This window comes from Melanostigma gelatinosum, assembly GCF_949748355.1.
Source record: "Melanostigma gelatinosum genome assembly, chromosome: 7".
Classification (NCBI taxonomy): domain Eukaryota; kingdom Metazoa; phylum Chordata; class Actinopteri; order Perciformes; family Zoarcidae; genus Melanostigma; species Melanostigma gelatinosum.
The window spans coordinates 19,808,674-19,830,142 of record NC_136640.1 but is presented as its reverse complement, the minus strand read 5'-3'; the positions used below and the strand labels follow the sequence as shown (position 1 = coordinate 19,830,142).

The 21,469-nt window shown below is 43.6% G+C and overlaps 2 protein-coding genes across 2 annotated transcripts; one reads left to right on the top strand and one right to left on the bottom strand.

The window, feature by feature from the left end:
- Positions 1–362: 362 nt before the first annotated feature.
- Positions 363–6,513, bottom strand: trpc6b (transient receptor potential cation channel, subfamily C, member 6b; the record flags this gene model as incomplete). The annotated part of the gene is made up of 11 exons (XM_079272297.1): positions 5,740–6,513; positions 5,390–5,575; positions 5,008–5,172; positions 3,434–3,650; positions 2,693–2,920; positions 2,067–2,331; positions 1,745–1,940; positions 1,185–1,391; positions 911–967; positions 617–692; positions 363–520 (listed from the first exon to the last, which is right to left on the bottom strand). Exons 1-11 carry the CDS (start codon positions 6,484–6,486, stop codon positions 363–365), a joined length of 2,502 nt encoding a protein of 833 aa, XP_079128423.1. The 5' UTR covers positions 6,487–6,513.
- Positions 6,514–10,583: 4,070 nt separating this feature from the next.
- cep126 (centrosomal protein 126) lies at positions 10,584–18,783 on the top strand (the record flags this gene model as incomplete). The annotated part of the gene is given in 12 exon segments (XM_079272296.1): positions 10,584–10,603; positions 10,605–10,616; positions 11,269–11,388; positions 12,740–12,885; positions 12,992–13,091; positions 13,201–13,369; positions 14,434–16,381; positions 17,293–17,411; positions 17,789–17,858; positions 18,150–18,356; positions 18,437–18,501; positions 18,599–18,783. Coding segments are annotated over 12 exon segments (3,054 nt in total). The 3' UTR covers positions 18,677–18,783.
- Positions 18,784–21,469: the final 2,686 nt, after the last annotated feature.

Below are 21,469 nucleotides of genomic sequence, written 5' to 3'. Positions count from 1 at the left end.
AAAGGATCGCCTCAATATCAAACACATACGCAGCCGGTAGCCGACAGCCCTAACATATGTTAGCAGTCATATTTGTGTAGCAAGAGGAAAAAAACAAATCCAGCCACTATGTGATTAACTGAACAGACACAGGGACTAAGAGAATTCGATGAGTTCCCTTCTCAAAGGTAGATACATTTACACTCGGGGTGAAAAAAAAATCAAAGATTTCAACCATTTTCTTCTTTGAAATAAAAAATATCCATTTTCATCAGTTCATCAGTTTTCATCAAAAATATGTCTGCTAATGTCCCTTTGAGTGAAATGCTTCATTAATGTGCAGCGTGTCGTGTAAATACATCTCCAATCTTTTTTAAACGTTTTTAAGACAGCTCATTCTTCTTCTCTTCTCTCTGCCGAACATACATGACTTCTCCCAGTTGGCTGATGAGCTTGGCCAGCATCTCCGTGTCGTGGTTCGCCCTTTCCAGCAGCTCGTAGCGGAGACTGGAGATGTCCTGTTTGATCTCCTTCAGTTCACCTGTTTGACAGTAAGTGTAAACAAAAAAAACATGTTTTGTAATTCTTTGATCCGGCCAAGATGAAGCACTTTAGCCAGAAAATCTGTTGAACTCACCTTCATTTGTTTCATCATTGTCTCGATCTCTCTGTGCTTTTAAGATGTATCTTTTGATGAGGCGATTCATGATAGTCTGTGATTAGAAACAGAGGATTTCAGTCTTAACGCGATGAGGTAATCGTTCCTTAAATGTAAAGAACATTGTTTAATGAGCATGTTTGACTATTGTTTTGGACTTATTCTATGCAGCAACTCTTTTTTCAGTACCTAAAAGTGTCCTCTATACTCTGTCTACGACTCAACAGCTCTCTTATTAACAGGTTACTCATCATGAAGGAAACATTGCTTTACTTGGTGACGGGTTGGACAAAGTGATGCTTCCACACTCAGATCTTCCTGTTGCCTCAGCTGACATTAGAAACAACAACAAAAAGAAGAAGCACCTTTAAATCATGTTTTCAAGGAACACTCTCACACCTGCAACTTCTAAATGTGACACAAGAGGGCCTTGTAGATCTTTTACCAGACAAATTACATATTACAGCCGTTCATTTCCATCCACCAAAAAGGATTTTGGTCTTTTCATTGCTTGAATTATCATCTGTGTCAGGAGCGGATGCCTCACCTTGTTAAGCCCCATCTCATCGTTTGAATTATCTTGGCTTTTGCCTTCAGGTACATCCCAGAGACATTCCTTTATCCCCAGCAAGAGGGAAAGGACAGACGTGGGACTGGGTACCAGGTTGAAGGGGACCGGCAGTGTCCCGCCGTGCTCGAAGTACGAGAACCAGAGCTTTGCTCTGGCAAACTTCCACTCAACATCAGAGTCATCCTGCACCCGCAGAGAGGAAACGGCAAGAACGGGGTAAGAGCCGGGGGAAAGATTTGTCGGGCAACAGGACGTTTTGCAGATTGCATTTCTATTGCGCAACATCCATCATCTAATTTACACTCAGTCATTCATGAATATGCAATATACTGTGTATGCCAAATACGGCACGCGCACAAAACTGAACTGAAACGTGAAACTTTGGCATAAATCAGCAGTAATTCATAACATCTTTTGACATTTTCTGTCAAATTAAATTCTAATTATTATGGTCCTACAACAAAATGGTCATTATCATCACGACTAGTGTTTGAGTCACGAAAATGAATACTTATTCATGGATTGTTAAGACGTACCTCTATTTCCTGGAAGGAGCTGTTGAACATGGCAATGAGCATATTGAGCAAGACGATCACCATGATGATGTTGTACACCCCATACAGAACATAGCCTACATTCTCAATGAACTTATGGTCGATGTTAATGACCACAGATTTCACTTCCGACAAGCCGAAGATGGCCCAAAACAACGTTTTAAAACTCTCTTCAAGCCTGGAGGAATAGAGAAACCGGAATTCAATATTATGCAACATTATAATTCGACACAGATTGTATCCAAAGGCACGATTGGACAACATTTAGGAACATTTTCAAAGCTTTCTTTCAGGCAACACTCACGTTGTGAAGGCGTCGTTGTGCTTGGCGCCGAGGTAGTACGAGTACAGATTGAACATTCCCACCATGAAAGCCACGAAAACCGTGACGAAAATCACCATGAACTTAAAGATGTCTTTTACTGTTCTTCCCAGAGAGATCTGCAATGGCCCGAAGCTCTCATTGGCGGGCAGGATGTATGCAATGCGGGAGAAACTGAGCACAACTGCGATTGCGTAGAGGCCCTCGGAAATAAGCTGCGGGTCTGAGGGCATCCAGTTGATTCGGGCTGAAAATAGACAGACGCTGAATGTGACAGTTTTCGTGCTGTGAACTTTCACTCCATTTCGATCACTACCTGCCTATAGAACTCATACAGGGAGTAACACTGAGTCTGGGTACTTTGATGATGAAGTAGCAGGAAAATCAAGTCGTCGGAAAAGGCTGTGATGATAACACACACAACTTGTTGGACACATTTATACTATGATTTGTTTGTTCACTGCCTAACATGGGGTAGAAATAAAAATCAACAATGAAAGTCTGAATCAAGAGATCCTCTTTAATAAAATGTTTTATATGTATAAAAAAACCAATCTCCTTAAACACCACTACTTATAATAACAGTGTATTCTTTGGTAAACACTTACCCAGCTGGAAGTACTGTATCTCAAAGGGCAAGGTCATGTTGAACAGGTCAGTGTAGTGCTTGTCGACATAACACTGGGCAGAATATGCATGCCAGAAAGCCATTAATCTCGCGATGAAAGAGGTCATAAAAATGGCCAAAATACTGAAGTCGAGAAGGTTCCAGGGTTCTGAGATGTATTCCCGGATGTCCTGCGTCCAAATATCTTTACATTCTTCCCAGATCTTCCCTGTAGGATTAAACAAAGAAAACACACTGTGATGTGAACACATATAAACATGATTACATGAATTGCTAGTCAAATCACAATCGAATTTGCTGACGCTGTGCACTGGCAAAGCCAGTGTGATAAATGGCTCCAAAGCCTCGCCTGCAGAGATAAGTTAAAGTGTCACCTTGCCATTTTTCTCGTCTTTGGAAAGTCTTTACCGGTCTGATTTATTGTGGCACACGTGGGAGGAATACATTATTATCTATGGAGGGCCAATTTCCGTGCATGATAGATGTTTGGAGATTTAGAACGCATCAATGACATGTCATATCCTTGACCCTGCGCGTGCAGCTGAGTGGTGTAATTGTAAAAGTGTGGGAGTGTCAGAAGGACGGGAGAGGAATAAATTACCACTACGAAAAAGACATACGAACGTCATAGGAAAGGTTTCAACAGCCAGTAGTTGTGAAAGAGTGGGCATGGGATATGGTGTTTGTGTGTGTGTGGGAAAGGGGTTTTTATGCTCATGACCTATGACCCAGGATATGATGAGAATCTCCATCCAGGTGAAAGAGGTGGTCTTCATACGAAACAGTTGTGAGGGGTGGTCGTGGGTGGTCATGTTGGGCAGCAGCGATGTTCCCCCGAAGCGATCTGCTGCGTTCAGGACCAGCAGACACAGAAACATCATGAAGGAGGCTGCATGGGCCACGAACTTCACGAAAGGTCCACACATGAGTTTCCCCAACTGACGGAGAAGTCGGAGAATGGCAAACAGAAGGAACGTGATTTTGAGCTGCACTAAATTATTTTACAGCCTCTGACAGCATATCAGCTTTGCGCACAGTAAGAGATTCATTCAAAACTTCAGACCGAAACATGAAACAGTCTTCTATAAAGCAGACGGCAGCTGCATAACCAACAGTATCTAAACCAGTCATCCAAAGCTTGGCTCTGAGAGAGCTTTCAGACATCACGTTCCCGGCTAATGAAGATTGTTAAAACGTAATCTGTCGTGCAGCTCCACAACAAGCTGACAGACCCCGAAAACAGCCTCGACATAGTATTGCCTTATCACGTTTTTGTGGCTAATGTGCCTATTTAAACGTCCAGCAGACATGGAGCAACCTTTTTAATTTCAGCTCTGTTAAACGTGTTGAAAGTGTTGAATGAATGCAGAACCAAACTATTAAAGGGAAAATATGACCCCTTTTATGTGGACGTCCAATTCGTGTTGATGGTGGATGTCGTCAATTGAAGCAATATATTCCTCAGTGAGTGCTGTATTGACCGAAACTTTAAAAAAAATATCAACGTCACATGCATATACATGAATATTGACCTCTGCATTGAAGCCATCCTGAGCATTTAGGCGCAGTGGGCTGCTGTGAAGCGCCCGGGGAGCAGCTTGGGGTTGAGTGTCTTGCTCAAGGACACTTTGAAATGTGCACAGCAGGAGCCGGGGATCGGATAGATCGACAATCCTGTGGTTCAAGGGAGTGTCACACAAACACAGGACTTTTAATCAGTAGGCCGGTGTTCATGTCCCAAAGTGTTTGTGACCAGTTTTCTGTACTTCAAACAAAGTTGTTCTGTTTTTGTGCGCCCCCTAGCTGCCAAAAGAAATCCGAGCTGAGATGGCAGCCTGCAGCTCTTCCTACCACCAACTAAGTCCCTGTCACGTCAAATAATGGCGCTGGGTGCAGGAAGTACAAAAGAGTTTGCAGCTGCAAACTTCAATTTCTGACTTCATACTGTATCGCACGCAGTAAGGAATTTACTGCTTCACATCAGAATCAGAATCAGAATCAGAACCGTTTATTGCCAAGCAAGTTTTCACCTGCAAGGAATTTGTCGTGGTGGAAGGTGCATAACATTCAACAATAAACAATAACATTTAACTGTCAAAATAACATTTAACTATCAAATAACACTGAACTATCGAATAAGATTTAACGATCAAAAACAGTCAGCAAAAAAAATAATTGATGTCTGTCTCCCTCTGGCTCATCATTTAACATCTACACTGATTAGGCAACCACATTAAAGGCGCAGAATTTTCCCCTTTAAGTTGAAACAATGTCCGGCTTTTTTAAGGAACTTACCTTACTCGATGGGGCTATCCAATATATAAAGGACAGAACAGGCAGCGCAGCAGCTACACCGAGGACGAGAAGGTTTTTAACTGCTGTGGTTTGCTGACGTAGTCCCGATAGGTTTTCGTACCAGATGGAGAGGAGTTGCTGTTGGCAGTTTGGATGTGCCACGAACTTCCCCGTTGACAGTATGTGTGTTTGGTGTGTGTGTGTGTGTGTGTGTTTGGTGTGTGTGTGTGTGTGTGTGTGTGTGTGTGTGAGAGAGAGAGATGGAGAGCAAGGGAGAAGGATTATTTAAGGACACAAAAGAAAACACAAGGTTAAATATGAAAACAAGTGCATCAATTCTAACCCTTACAAAGAAATGAAAGTGCTTTTCTCACACGCTTACCTTTTTAACTTCATATTTTATTGCAAGTTTTAACCTGATAAGGTTTTGTCTGCCCAAGGTCTCAGAGCTTTGACATGATTCACTGTCCCCATTTAAGACGGCATTCACTTCCTCTGTGTTGCGACACAAATCCAGGACTCCCACCACAAAGTCTTTGCACTGCATGGATAGCTTCTTGTAATCATTCTAGAACAGACAAAGGCAACATCTCCTTATTCATATACTTTTATGAATCACCAACAGCACAAAAACAAACCTCAAATCCTCTCACAGCAATCTTTTAATCGACATGATGTACAGCTATTGTCACTGTAATTTGAATATTAAACAAGGTGCATTGAACTAAGTACCTTGAACTCCTTCTCAATGTTGGCCAGTGCTGCGAGCTCGTTGCTCAGCTCCAGAGCCGCCATCACTGGGTCTTCATTGGAGAGGGACAGATATGCCGGGCTGGCCAGACATTTATACGCGTTGATGCGGGATTGCGAATGGCTGAACGAGTCACGCCTCTGCTGCTCGCTGCAGGTCCTGCACTGGCAGAAGTAGTCATGGGGCCGCTCCACGTGGGCCCCCTTCATGAGAAGTATATGCACCATTTCATACTCATGGCACTGGGAGGCCAGGATGATTGGAGTGATGTCTTGGGAGAAACGCGTGCCATCCTCGTCATAGGCAAAGAAGTCATCGTGTGTGTCCGCCTGGCTGGGTCTGTTGGTCAGCCTCTCTCCGTCTGCAAAGGCCTGGTGGCTCAGTATGGCGTCCACTATACGGATGTAGCCTTTACTGATGGCTAACAGCAAGGCATCTCCTATTCTAGAGAGGTCCTTCTTCCAAAGTAGGAGCTTAGTCACATCTAAATGCTCATTGGCAACCGCCAGCTGCAGTGCATTCTGGCCCATGTAGTTCACGCAGTTGACATCGAGCTCCGGCAGCTCCTCGAGCATCCGCCTCACTTCAGGAGCGTTGCCGTATTCGGCGGCGTCTAAGAAAAGTTCCTCCGTCGTGGAAAGGCAGGAGGAGGATTGAGCGTGATACAGGTAACCGGCTCCCCGAAAGACTTGTCGCCGGGGTTTGGCCCCAAGTTGCCGCAGCATCATGGCTCTCCCTTCATTCCTCCACCTAAACACAGGTTAACATACGGCTGAACACCTTATCTTTGTAAATGTATTCATGTATGCCAAAATACTCAAATGTCACTCTCAAATCCTAATCACACAAATTTCTGGATCGGTAAGATTTACTGTTATGTTTTTACGAAGCAGACATAACTTTAAAGGGGACATCATGCTTATTTTCTGGTTCAATATTGTCTTTCGGTTTTCTGCGAGAACATGTTTGCATGCTTTTATGTTGAAAATATATATATATTTTTCTCATACTGTCTATCTGAATATACCTGTATACACCAGCTGTCTGAAATGCTCCGTTTCAGCCCCTGTCTCTTTAAGCCCTCCCCCCCTTTTTTTCAAAGAGGGCCAGATTTGATCATGTGAAAATGCCCAAGGGCCAACAGACCCTGCTGACATTATTTGAAACGATATAAGTTGCTTATAAATACACTGTTATTTAATGATTGTATTTTCAATGACACAGCAAATAGCAATGTAACCAAATGTAAGCATTCAGGTGTGAACAAATCCCAACAACTATTCTGCCTTTCTTTCACATCTTGAAAGTCAGATGACATCAAGAACAAGCCATCTAAAAGCTACTTACCTAGAAACGGATCAATATTTTCCCCTCAAGACAATCCTAAATATGACTTAGTCAGGGTAGTGAGAAGCTGTCTAACATTTCAGTTCAACTCGCCCTGGTCTTTAATCGAAGATCATTCAGAAAGTGATCTTTTGTGTTATATCTAAGTGACATAACTCAAACCATTATCTTATTCAAAGGTTTAAAGTAAGTGGCATAGGTCCAAGTGTAGATTTTAAATGTGGGGGAGTACAGACATTGAAAACTATAGGCTTTGTATGTGTCGTTCCCAACCTGTTTAGCATGTAGTTGCTTACGTGTGACACCTCATCACAGGAAATAGCCGTAGTGTGGAAATGAACTTGAGCAGTGAAATAATAAAAATAAATCCCTCTGAGATTGTTTAATTTAAAGAGCTTTTAGAAGACAATATTCAATATTTCATTAAAAAAAGGAAATAAAACCTGAAAAATATAAAGTTTAGTCTAACAGACATGTATGTTTATTTATGCTGGATTCTTAAATTATCTTGTCCTCCGGTTGGTAATCACCGCTTTACACATCCACATTTGTGCAGATTTTTACTGCGCATGTGTTTCACCCCAATCATATGACGCGTGCCGTCTCCTTTGTAAAGGTAGGACTCAAACCGTGGGTGGAGATACTCAGATGGAGGCGGTATGTTCGAATGAGCTTGCATATGACACAGGAGGTTATCGCATGTTTTCTGCAGCCCATAAAAAAACAGACTGGATTGTCTTCGTTCAGTTTGTGAGTTGGTTGGCACTCAAGATACCCAGTTCTATGTGCACAAGCACTGAAAAAAGTGACTTTTTCATGATATGTCCCCTTTAATAAGTCTACTGGTTTAGTTAAATAACATCGGCTCAATCTATTGTTCCAAAAAAAAGGCCTTGGGAATGAGACAGCACCTAAGTAGCGAATGGGCAACAGTGTGGGATGGACAGCTGGTCTCAGCTGAATTACATGTGTGACACCACCCACAGACTCATCGTCTGCTCTCCTTCATTTCATGGCCTGGAACTGTCCAGCCTCTGCCTGATAGTTCACCAGATACGTTTATATTGTCATATGTCATCAAGTGTTCAGTGGTAAACTTCATTTACTGATACGACCATTACAACAGTGAGCATCTCTAATGGTGATATGTTTCGCGTCATTGTGAAACAAGTAGATCTAGTTTCTGCTCAGTAAATACATTTGAATAACTTGGTTATCTCAGGAGCTAATTCAGCACAGACGATGATCGATGAGGACAACGTTCCTTCATTCAATCCTAATTAGTGTTAATACGATTTCACATAACTGAGTGACCTGATGAGTGCACGCAGTATATACAGACAGTTCTAATACAGACAAAATGTGTGTGGAAATCCCAAAATAAGATGGATCAATCATGTAGTTTTTTGTTGTTTGCCTTTTAAAATGGCACATGTAGCTGCTCCATGTGGATTTATCTCCCTGGATTTATGAGAATGCCTTGTTTTTGTTCTGCTGCTCTTCTTTCTCATGACAAATGAAAAAGCAAAACAAAATAGAAATTGCTGTGACACAACAATCTTATTTTAATGATTAAAAAAAGATATATATATTCTGTAATTAACGTCGTTAGGTGAGCTGTGCTTTTGCATATTAACACTAAACATTTTCAGTAACTGAAATAAAAAGATGTGTTATTTGTCACGTCTGCTCCCTCGTGCAGAGCAGAAGACGCCAGTGTGTACATGACAAGGAGAGGCACACTATGACATTTGGCAAATGGGACACTGCAGGATGAGATCACTGAGTACATGCTGCTTTTCTTTTAGGAATATCAGGGGCCTGAAGCATTGCTGTAAAAGCCTCACCAAACACTGATTGTTGGAAATGGGGCCACCGATTTCATTATCCACATGTCAAATGTAAATCAAAAAGTCTGACAGGATGCTCCACTTACCTCACAGAAGACTGATGCGCCAAAATAACTTCACTTTCACTTCATTCGGTCGCAGTAGAAATCCGTAACTATCCGTCCCAAGGCGTCCAGCTGCAGCCCCTTTATACCCGACTCATCTCCGCCTCTTGACCACCTGTCTGACCGACGCTACCCTCCATCCCACCTTGGGTGTTGATGCTGACGGCGCTGCCTCTGCGCGCCCAGTGGGCGGTTTCCTAGCAGCTTTTTAGTTGTGTTTTATAATGTAGAATATTAGCATTTGTCGGATACATTAGGTCCCTGTTTTGGGGATTATATAACTTGGTTATATGTCAGTTTAATGTACGTAATTTTCCCCAAACCTGTCCAGTTTGCCTAAATAACAAGATATTAAAGCACTTTGTCAAACTAATAGAGGATTTAATGTTCTGACCTTAGTGTTATAATTTGAGGCAGAGGATTAGGATTTGGTTTAATTATATGTAACGTGTGCACACCGCAGGAAAGTGCACCATTCATACTCTTTGTGGCATTTGCCACACTGAAAATAGATTAAATAGTGGAGTAACCCCGTCTATTTAACAGCATAAACAATCTGCAGGAAAGGTTTTCCCAAATCCTCTTAACTCATGGTGCCATCAAATGTAACAGGTCATAACAACGCACCTTTGTATTTAATGAGGGGCACCATCCCCGAGCAGATGCAGAAATAATGATGACTATATGCAGATAAAATGATAATGAAAGTGTAGATCGGACATATTTCATCAAATATATATTTGAATATGCATACAGCTAGAGGTCATGGCTGGAAACATTTTTAAACTGTAAATCTTTCATCTATTATTTGACTTAGGTTAATGTCATACATTAGGCTACTTTATTTTTTTACGGTACCTTTGATTTGCCGATTTACACGTAAAAGGGCAGATAACTGTTTTAATAAAACAATTATTTGTGGACATAAAATATTCAAATATAGCCTCCTTTTACACGCACAGCCTTTTCCTGGTCTTGCCCTCGATATCGTACACTGTCTGAACCTAAAATCAACACTCTTTCTATCTGTCCTTTTTGCTATTTTTCTTAACCTCTTTATTTTTGTTTTTTGTACATTTATTGTGCTGTGGATGTTGTTTTTACGACACTTCCAGGTGTCCCTGAAGGCAACAGTGCACGTCTTGCACCCGTGCCCTCTGCTGGACATGGCGGGTACCACCACCGTCCCCGTTGTCAAGGAGCTGCGTCTGCGGTTGCTATCATGGAGGGCGACAGTACACAGACAGACTCAGCTGAAGCAGCTCGAAAAGTCTCAACGTAGCCGTGTTATGTCTGACTTCTTTCAAACGACAGAAGAGGCTGTCATTCCTGAGGACAAGTTGCTGCGATGTGGATTCAAACATTCCCTTCGCATGTTTATCTTCGCCCCGAAAAGGGTTGAAGGAGTTTGAACGGATCGGACCGCTGACGTGAGCTCTGCAGGAAGGACTCGGGTTAGCAGCTCTGCAGGAAGCTGGACCTGCATGTCTGTCCGGTGTCAACCAGGATCTGCAGCCTCGGAGGATGCAAGATGTTCAGGGCACCTTACTACCACTCGTATCCTCCTCACGTCACGTTGTTATAGAAACGTGTATTGTAGTTACGCCTGTGTTAATGTAGAGAAACTAAGTGACAGTATCAATACCACAGTAACGTAGTGTAGAACTACTATGTTACAAGTGACGGTAAAAGTATTTACCATCGATAACTAGCCTGCTCAAAGTACCAAGAGTAAAATGCTGAGTATGCAGAATGGTCTTTTTCATCATAACGTATATAATATTAGGCTATTAGAGTATAACTGTTGATGCATTAATGTATACGTTACAGTAATGTTGCAGTGAAGGTGGGGCTTATTTACTGCCTGGGAGCTTGTGAATTTCACTATGGGATGGGATGTCTTTATCTAATACATCATCATTTATTTGTTGATTATATGTTTTGATATTAGTTATCTGAATCTGGAAAGTAACTTGTAAATCAAATCAATGCAGGAGATTAAAAAGTAGGCAACAATATTTCCCTTTGAAATGTAGTGGAGTAGAAGTATAGAAGATGGAAATACTAAGACATGTAAGTGTGCTGTGGACCAGCCTGTATGATTCATGAACCCGTGTTCATGCTCTCAGGTCGTAGGTTATCGTTACATGGAGGTGACACACAACTCTCTGCTGTTTAAAAAACGCTCTCCTTAGCTGCTCACTTCCAGAAATTCCCGGCAGGGAGCCGATGGAGGCCTCCAAGATGAGAGACAACTTTTGGTTGAAGAGCAAAAGTTGTGCAGATCCCGAGCCCGCAGGTTCTCCCTGGAAACCACCCGACGCAGGAGGTCAGTTCAAGTGTTCATCGTGCATTGTTGTTTTTATTGTTTGAGTCATCTCAGTCTGCAGCCCGAACCTGCCCAGAGCGCCAGCTCTTTGTAAATCAAAAGTCTTCCATCACTTGCTGGAAGCAGATGCTGCTCTGCTGCTGTTCTGCACCTCCTGGACAGCAGCGTATGCTTCTGTCCTGGGCTTAGCTCCTTTCAGGGACGGGTGGTGTTGACAGGATTTTGCAGTCTAGACCTGTGAATAGATCTGTTGGCCCAGAGGGTGACTGTGACTGATGCATCACCTCTCTGACAACTAAAGCTGCTCAAGTCCCTTACAGGTATAAATACCGTCTACATGTGGGTGTATCAGCAGGAGCTACAAGTGACTGTTGCTGTGTTTAAGCTAAGAGCTGTAGAAAGAGTAGCTTTATGCAAGGATAGACGTGGGTGGAGGTCAGATGTATTGTGTATTAACTGAGACAGATTTTGGTTTTACAGAGGCAGGTGATCATTATTCCTTAAATAGAATGTGCATAAACCATCAAGGAACATAAAACATGTCTGTAAAAGAAACAAAAACCTTTTTGTTATGTATTCGTTCTCACTAGAGAACAATCTGTCATCATGCACTGATCAAACCTTCAGAGTTTATTCATCGATATGAAATGCAAGATAACATTCAGCACACTGATGCTGGTAACCAAAATACTGCCTGAGTACATTCACGCTTTTGTACAATTGTATGTATTTTTCAGTAGCATCACATAAGCAGAAACAAAAACCATAACCATAAATTGAAGATTCATTCTTGCACCACACCGACGAAACTGTTTCTGTTGTGAAGTAAAGGCGACATGTCATTGCTTCCTTTCATGCCAATGTAAACAAGGAGTACTTTGGTATATTACTCATATTTAAATTATAAGGAATAAAGTAACACCTCTTCAATGTGCATGATTGTGTTTACCTTATCAGTCTCAAATGGAATGCCTTGATATAAAATGTTGGAGCCCAAACTTTAATGCATTCATAAATAAAGGAAATATAAGATAATAAAGAATCCGTTTGTTTTAATAGAAAAGGAATGCGTCATTTCAATTTTCAAATTTTTTATTCTGGTTCTCGACGCTGTATATAAATGTGCACTGCTCTTGTTGACAGTGATTGGCATTTTTGCTCATTTAAAAAAACTAAAACATTCATGCTGAACTTGATTGACCCGATATATCTGTGAGCCCCGTCTTGAGTGGAAGCTTTAATTTATTGATGACTGTGTTGAAATATAGCTCGATGAGCGGACTCGGGTTTCTGTGTCTAAAACGTGGCCGGTCTGCATGTAATCCGTCGCGATGTCTTTCTCGTGGCTCAGGGCTCTGGAGGAAAGACAGAAGCAGCGGGACGTGCAGGAGCAGCAGCTGGCAGAGAACATCCTGAAGCAACGCAGACAGCGAGTACAGGATGCAACCGAGCGCTTCCAAAGAGCCCATTTGCCCCCTCCTCAGAGACGCAGGCAATGTTCGTCACCTATCTGACATGTGCCTCCTAGAACCGAGACCTTACACACACTGACAGTCGTAACACTTTCCCCTTTCTTTCCATGCTGTCCTTTGTGGTGTTCTAGCTTTTAGGAGAAACGTCCCAAATATTGAAGATGCGCTCAATCAAATCCGAGGCTCCTCGAGTTCACTCACCCAGCAGTCCTCTTTCTTTAACATGAGCAGGTACAACAAATAAAGTCTGATCCATGTGTCCTACATCTTCATACCTTTGTTTTGATTTGTGTAATAGTAGTCCCACGCTGTGTTGATATTGTTCTGTTCTCTGTTAAAGAAGCTGCACTCCCTCTCCTAAGCCGCCCACAGCTTCTAAACCCTCTCACCGCCGCGCGCTCTCTGCTGTGGAGGCCGACACCAAACTGCTCCAGGACCAGAGCATGACCTGCTTCAAGAGCAGTCCACGAAGCGAAAAGACACAAGATCAGCAACACAACAGTCCTCAGGTATGTTTCATTTCAATGTGCAGGAAACAAAGTGTTATTTCACCCCTGGTGGGTGGTTTTTTTTACGGTATTGGAATTTATATTAAAAAAAGTTATTGATGTCATTCCTTCCCTCCCCTGTTTTGTGTCGAACACACATACCTCACTCTTTTCATATTGTATGTATGAAATGGACATGCACTCAGAGTGCACTTAACCCTCTTGGCAGCTCATAACAAAAAAGATTTTTCATTTTACCTGATTTAATAAAGTTTAAATTGAACAAATACTGTACGGAGCGACCGTTGTCTGCTGCTAACAGACCTCTTAGAAGAGTCTCTGTGCTGTAATCAGACTACAATTCAGCAAGGCGTCTTTCTTCTTGATGATGTTGAAGTACTCACTCGGCTTCCATCTTGGGCAACTCAAAAGCCGGTTTTTGTTGCATGTGACCTTACACAAGAAGACCCCTAGGGGGCAGCAGTGTGACGCAATCCCTTTCCTGCACCGGAAACACCCGTTTTGGCTGCCACTGGCTTCAGCTGGCTCTATTGAAATGTGTGTGTAAACAGCCGTGTAAAAAGGGTTGTTTTTTTGTAACACAGATTTTTTTTTTTCAGTGGGACTTGAATTGATATGCTTGAAAAAAAAAAGTACAGATATCTGCAATATCAAATTAGTTTGAATGTACTGATCCAGTACCACTCCAAAGAGGAGACAATCCCACCAACACTTGTTCAAAAGACATGTCCAGTTTATAGATTTGTACTTCCTCATTCATCATTCACTGTGTGCTGTTTGGTTATGCTAGCAAAAGCAGAAATGTTTTCATGCCGTGTTCCCACTGCTGTACTGTCTCAGCTTTGTTGATTCTGGCATCTGGCCTTTCTGATTTAAGAAGACCCAAGAAAGTGAAATGGGATCTCATATCCACCCAGTATCCTTTCATGTCTCTTTTCCACTCTCTCCTCAACTTATATTTTAGATCTGTGTTCCACACCCCTGTATTTAACCGTACATGGAAGATGTAAATCACATTATTATGTTCTATTCATCACCTCGTCTCTCTTGTTTCTATATTTCAGGACGGCCAACTGTCCGATTGCTGCAATTCTGAAAGCCTTTCGAGTAAGGACAGTTTGGAGAACGAGGACCACAGCACAAAAAATCTGCAGTATTCCTATTTGCCATTCCTGCTGGACTCCGAGAAGCCCCATCCAGACCTGAGAAAGCAAAATGATTTGTGTCCGACGTCAGACCTAACTTCTTTCTCAGCCATGATGCTTGTTGGTGACGACTCAGCCCAGTCAAGAAAACGGCATGAAGCTGAGCAGAAGAAACAAGCGGACTCTGAAGGGCCCGACTATAAGATGCACGTTTCCAAAGCTTCGTGGGGATTCGCACCTAAAACGCAAACCCAGCCCACTCCGCACAACTGCAACTTTTTCACTCTTTGTGAACCTGTTAGTAAAGGCCCGGAGCACTTTGAGGTAAACTCACAAAACAGTCCCCGTGACAACGTCACCGCTACAAACAGAGCGGTCCCCGGCAACGCAGCACTTGACTCTTCGTGTCCTAAACAGGAGGCTCTGTTAGGACTCAGGCAGAACGGGGTCCATGATGACAGACGACTAAAACATCAGTCAGCTACAGAAATCCTTTTGTCTGCTCAAAATGGCAACAGCGAAGACATTTCGTTCGGGCCTCCCCCAAAGCCCAATACTTTCTTGAACGATAGCGCGACAGATAATGCATCACCAGAGGGAACTCTTCAGCAAACGGGAAAAGAAAACCACAATCTTTCATCGCAGAAAGAGCCTAGTGCTTCCATAAACAACCTCAATAAGGTGTCAAACTCAGAGCCCGAAACTGAAAAGACCACGAATGCAGCATCGCTGCAGCGCGCAGGCTTGTCGAACATTCGGTCAGCCGCTCTGAAGTGCCTGAAGTGTCCTGAGGAGGAAGCTCAAAACGTGCCTGTTCCTGTGAGGGCGTCTCATTCGGTGTGTGAAGTCCGCTTCATTAAAGGAATCCTCAAAAAGCCGTCCAGATATGTGTCAGGAGATACCACGTGCGTGTTTAGCTCGGGACAATTGACTTTTGCAAAACAAGTAGCCTTAGCCATCAGAGATAGTGTTGAATTGACCCGGGCCAAAACTAAGGGTGTGGAGGGCAACGTCGCCGCGAAAAAGAAGCTGCGCTGGTTTGACGAGGTACATGTGGAGAAAGAGGACCAAGAGAAGAACACAAAGAAACAGATGAAGGGCAAGTCTTCCAATCGCTCTCACTCAAATAACAACTCCGAGGACCACCAACTAAGTCTCACTACAGTCTCAGGGGCCTCCAAGCCCGGACCCGGCATGACCCCTCCAGCCTCCGCCGGTTATCACTTTACAAAGCAAGCGTGGGCAGATGTTGGGGTTCAAGTCAGCTTGCCCCAAGAACGTGCAGACGAGGTCAAGGTGCCGCGGAGCAGCACCAGGTCCGGTGGCCCCAGGGTCCCCCGGAGAGAGCGCTCCGGCCGAGCTGGAGGGGGTCCTGTTTCCTCGCGGACTAGAAAGGGCACTGTCATACGACCTCAATCTGCCACCGAGGTCAGTCAGATTGCCAAAACCCAAGGGAGGATCATGGTGCCCCGCCCACCCCCGAGGATGGAATGGGAAAAGACGGCGAGCGTGGCTAAGGCTCCAGATGGCGTGGACCGTGCCACTGTCAACTGTAAACAAGCTCTCGCTGAGCAGGCCCCGCACGAGGACGACTCGGACGGCTTTTTCTCACCTCACGCGCCTGACGTAGTGAGAACAGATAGCACTGTTATGTACACACCAATGCCACTCCCGTGCGCCCACTCCGCCTCAAAGGGCAACGCGAAGGGCGCGCCCGGCTCAGGCCATCAGGGAACTCAGGGCTGCAGCGGCAGAAGAAGAGGGATGGTGTGCAACGACAAAGGCCTCTGTTTAGACTGCACTCCCACGGATGAGGAGATCTCACGGCTCTGGCACGGGGTCCGCAGTGCCTTAGCCACCAAGGAGGGTAAAGCATATTTCGGCTGGCAGCACCGCACACAGCTCAGGCTAATAAGTCTGAAGAGATGCGCCATTTGGGTTGACATGCAGTTAGCTATCAAACCTCCCTGCTCCCTTTCATGCTTCATCCTTAGCACACAGTAACATTCACAGTGATCCTTTGAATCCATCTTTTTATCTCTCACGTTGAAAGAAAAACACACCGAATGAGCCGCATGATGTTTGTGTGAGTTGTTTAAGATTCCCAAGAGATCCCTTTTCACTGGAAAGCCATTTTTAATCCATCATTTGCATCATTATGCCCCGTCTTCTTTGGCGCTCAGTGTTTACCTCTTTTTTTCCCAATTTATTGAAAGCGACCCATATAATAACTGACACACTGTTCTTTTCGCGTCACCTCACGTTTTGATGTTGAAATGTCCCTGAAGTTGAAGTCTCGATTGCTTATCTTGTGAAAAAGGAAGCCAGCAATATTTGGGAAAGTGGATTTATTTGACCCTAAAACTGTCTTATTGTCTGCCTTACCTCAAACCAGTGCCAATCCATCCCATGTTACCGTCAGCGGTGATGGTCTGACCTTTTCTACTGATGGAACGTTGGATCTAAAGCCACATCCAATGCATCAAAGAATCCTAAAAATGTACTTTTAATCACTTAAAAAGATTCTTAATCTGAGCTTCTTAATACATACACACTCCATCATACACATCACTTTTGTCAGGACAAACAGAACGAGAAACAAAACAGAACAATTACAGTGCAATATTATGAAGAAGATGGAAACTATTTTGTTGTGCATCCTCTTTAGAGGACCACAGAGCCTGAGCTCACCACATAATTATCATTTATGTGGATGTAATTGTGTGTGTGTGTGTGTGTGTGTGTTTTAATGATTCCAGCTAATACATCTTCTTTCAGCAAAAAACATGCTTCGACAACAGGCCCTGGACGACGGGCGGGTTGTGAGGAAACCCTGCGCGGATCAGAGCAGACAGCGTCCCGGCTCAGGGAACAGGAGGCTTCCTCCGCCCTCTCAGGTACGTGCATGCCGGCGCCCCGTTGGGGAAGAAGAGTGAGAATCATCGCTGAAGATCAGTCAATGGGTGTGTTTGAACTTGTTGAATCAGTTTTTTTTTTGCAGTCCCTTTCATGCCGTCCTTAGTGTTTCTGAAACTGACTCCACGTCACGACTTATGCTTCCCAAGACGAGACTTTCCGGATGGACTTGAGTCGTCAGGGTTTTACAAAACATACATGGATGCGTAATGTTTTTGTTTACAACTCGCTTTGCCTGTTCTTTGTGCTTCATGTCCATCAACGAGATTTATTTTTGTTTTTGCAGTGTACTATTGGCTACATGGCTGTTATTTAAGGTTCATCTCAGACTTATCAGTGTTTCATTTGTTTTGTGTAGCCAACAAGACAGACTACGGAGCCAGTCAGACCGTTTTCCAGTACTTACAACATGGCCTTTCCATATGAAGGTACAGTGTTCACTGTGTCTTTGTGTTCATGCTTTTTCACCAAAAATAACCCAAAGTACCCAAATGTTCATACAAGTCAAATGAATAGTCTGAGCCAACACTATTGCAACACTATTGCACTATTGTATTGCACTGTAGGCCTGCCTATGGCAGGCCTACAGTGCAATACACCAGACTTTGCAATACACCAGACTTTGAGAAAGATAACGGCGCATCTTTATTCTACACATAAATGCATAAAAAGCCACAACAAACGAAAGCCTTTGAGGTGACTTTGATCTGTGCTCTCAGGTGTGGTGAGTGCGGCCCGGTTACACCTGGCCGAAGGACGTGCCGGAGGCTTGCCGGAGGAAACGGACATTGTGGCTGCCGTGGAAACAGCCCAAACACAGAGGCCTGGCACAGCGCAGCGGCGCCAACAGCAGGGACTCACGGCCATTTCATTGGAAGAGCAGAACATCCTCCTCTCTCTAGACAGACTCAACCACCAGCTGTACGGTGAGCACTTTGCAAAGGCTGTTCGGCCATTAAATGTGTCGCCATTTCAACACAGAGCAACCACCTGTTCCTCTTTGTAGGTGTGCGGGAACACGTGGGGGGTAATACCGGCTCGTGTGGTCGCATGCTTATTGATGAACCCTCTGTAAGTATGAATTTCTAATGGATTCGTTGCATGCTTCAACACATAAGAGGACTCTCCTGAACATGTTTTATTACTTGCCTTCTTCCACTGTTTTCAGACAAGGGAAGTGAAAAACACAAACCATCACAAGCATCACGCATCCTCAGCAAACAGCCGGTACCAGAAGAAATCCTGACTTCCGGCTTGGTCCACATTGGTCTTCTTCTCCCACCAGTGCATTATACCTGTGCTGTCATACTGTAATACCCACCACTTTATCAGTACAATGAGGTTAGTCCCCTTTAGAACCATACATGCCCCCTCGACTATCTCCAAGAGCTAACAGATCAGCAGTGGACTGTAGAGGCAGTAGATCCTCTCAGCAGAATTGGACTAAACTGAGTTTTTAAGTTGATGATTTGAAAGTAGTTTTGTATTTTTTTGGACAAGAGCCCTTTGTTATGAAAGAAATATCTGAGCAAACTAATTCTAAGTGCCTTTGAAAATAATACTGGCTTCAATTTGTTTTTTTATTCACTAAAAGAAAGCCCTTATAATTGTCACAAAATATACACTGTATATGTTTTTTCTTTTCAAATGTATTCTCATTCTGTATTTATTTTATATCGTAAAATCGTAATTTGATGGAAGCTACTTTGGTACCAAAATCGGCAGTGAAGCCAATAAAGCTTGTTGTCACCGTACTGATTAAGTGACTGGGTGCAGTGTGTTGAGGAGTGTTTGCAGTTCCTCGGTGATGCATATCAGTCGATAGATCGACTGGGGACAGGAAATGGTTTATAGAAGAGACGTGTCGCAACGCTGGAGGTGTGTTTGTCTTTCTTTGATGGCTGTAGAAAGGACAATTATATATTGTGCAGTCGACTCAACCTACTGGCTCAACGAGGTGAGCCATTGCCAGAGGCCTTCTTGCTTTCTGTTGCAATTGCATCTACCCTGAACTTTACTTTTGCTTTAGTTCCTCTGTCATTTAATCAGCCCTTTAATTAGAGCAACATCTTAGCTGTCGTCGACTATTTTCTTGTGCGAAATGAATGTTATTAATTAAATATTTGTCTATCTCCCCTTCCAAAAATAAGTGCATCAGGGTAAAAAACAAAAAAAGGCTGCAGGAATTATTGATGTGAGTTCAGTTGCCCCTCCTTCACTATAGCGTGTCTGGATTTGCCCCTCAGTCAACCTGCAAGGACTTGCTCCGAGAGGTGGAGGAAGCCCAAGCTCATTTGAAGAGTCAGCCTCTCATGGGTGATGACATTTTTTTTGGTTTAAATGCAGGTTTCTGGTTCCACGCATGCATTCTTGAGCGTTTTTTCGACAAGGTGCTGTAAACGGTGATGTGAATGCGGTGTCTCGCTGCCGTGTACAGTCATCCATCGTCTCCTTGTTATCTTACACGAAAGCTGAGAGGGGACACAAAGAGAGAAAATGTGCCCAGCTTTGGTGTATGATGACGCCTGCAGCAGCAGCAGCAGAGGCCCTTTGAGGAGTTGTCTGCTTCAAAGATTCTCGAGTAAAAAGGAGAACAAATGTCCACTGAAGTTATTTGAGGAGGGACGTCAATGTCACGTCTCAGCCAATGGGCATAAGGTGGGAGAGGAAAACACTGACACTCTATCTGGATAGTTCAATGCATGGTTCTTAACTTATTTAAGTGTCACAGAATCCAAAATGTGTCTGGTGGAAACAACCAGGCCTTACCTCCACCTTCCTTTTCATCAACTCACTGTATTGTATTTATACAAGGAACAAAATGAATGTAAAATCCTGTAAATGAATTACGTCCTCTTCACTTGCATCAGTGAGTGGATGCATCTGAAAGCACATCATGTACAGTAAGAGTTCATCTCCACAGCACTGACCAAACTCTGACTCAGAATACGCCGCTGCAGGTTTTCTCTGAAATCTGTAGCCTTTGGCCTGCGAGCAGGTTCAGAGTCATCATAGCATACAATGGTGAGCTTAATGACATTTAAGCCCTAACAGCACAACACCCAGAAACTCAACAAGAAAGGGCAAGAGTGCTGAAAGTAAGGGAAGACCTTTCCACAGACGCATGTTGAAGCTTGCGCTTCGGCCCGTTGTGAAGCGTAATCTCATGTTTTGTCACAGTCCATTTGACATGCAATGGATGAGTGTCTGGTCTGGCTCAGTGTCTGTAAAACTGAGTAATTCGTTGCATGTGAAACTGACTTGTAGGTTACAGCTGTTTGTCAACAACATTGCATAGGCAGACAAATACTGAAATGGATGTGGTCGAATGTGGTTGCTTTGTTTTTTAGTCTGTCATAAAACTATATGCGCTTTACAACTGCGTAATGAAGGAAAGAAAATTCGGTTTTGTGCATGAACAATGTTAAAAATAACACTTGTAAAAGCTAACATACAGTAACCTATTTCCACAGTGGTCTGCACTATATATTGTACTTGAACGGTGTGTGTGATAGAGAGAAACAGTGTGCCTGTGTTTGTTATGAACTACACACCCACACGCTGTGTGTACCCATTACGGCCTGTAGGGGGCACTCAAGCTCACATCTGCCCGGCTTTCTGCAGCAACACCGTGCGTCACTATATCCGATAATAACACCAGACCAACACGTTTTAAACCGAAAGGACTGTTACAGCCGCCTGTCTTTTAGGACCTCGGATTCATTCAGAGAAATGAAACCCAGGCAAATATAGGTTCTGCTGATATCCCGCAGGATCAAAACCAACCCATCGGAGCCACTGAGTCGCCTCGGAGCGATGAAGAGATGTTGACCAAAAGTGAACAAACTCTGCTCAGTGGGTGGTCCCCTCGGGGCCTGTCCGGGACGCTGCAGTTCATCTCTTTAATGTGTCTGAGTGCGTTACAATGATGTGAAAATGACCACTTTCACCCAAACAATGGGCATCTCTTGACTGGCAGCATGTGTGCACGGAATGTATCATTCATGCATCCAAATATGTGGAGGCACAATCACGAGGT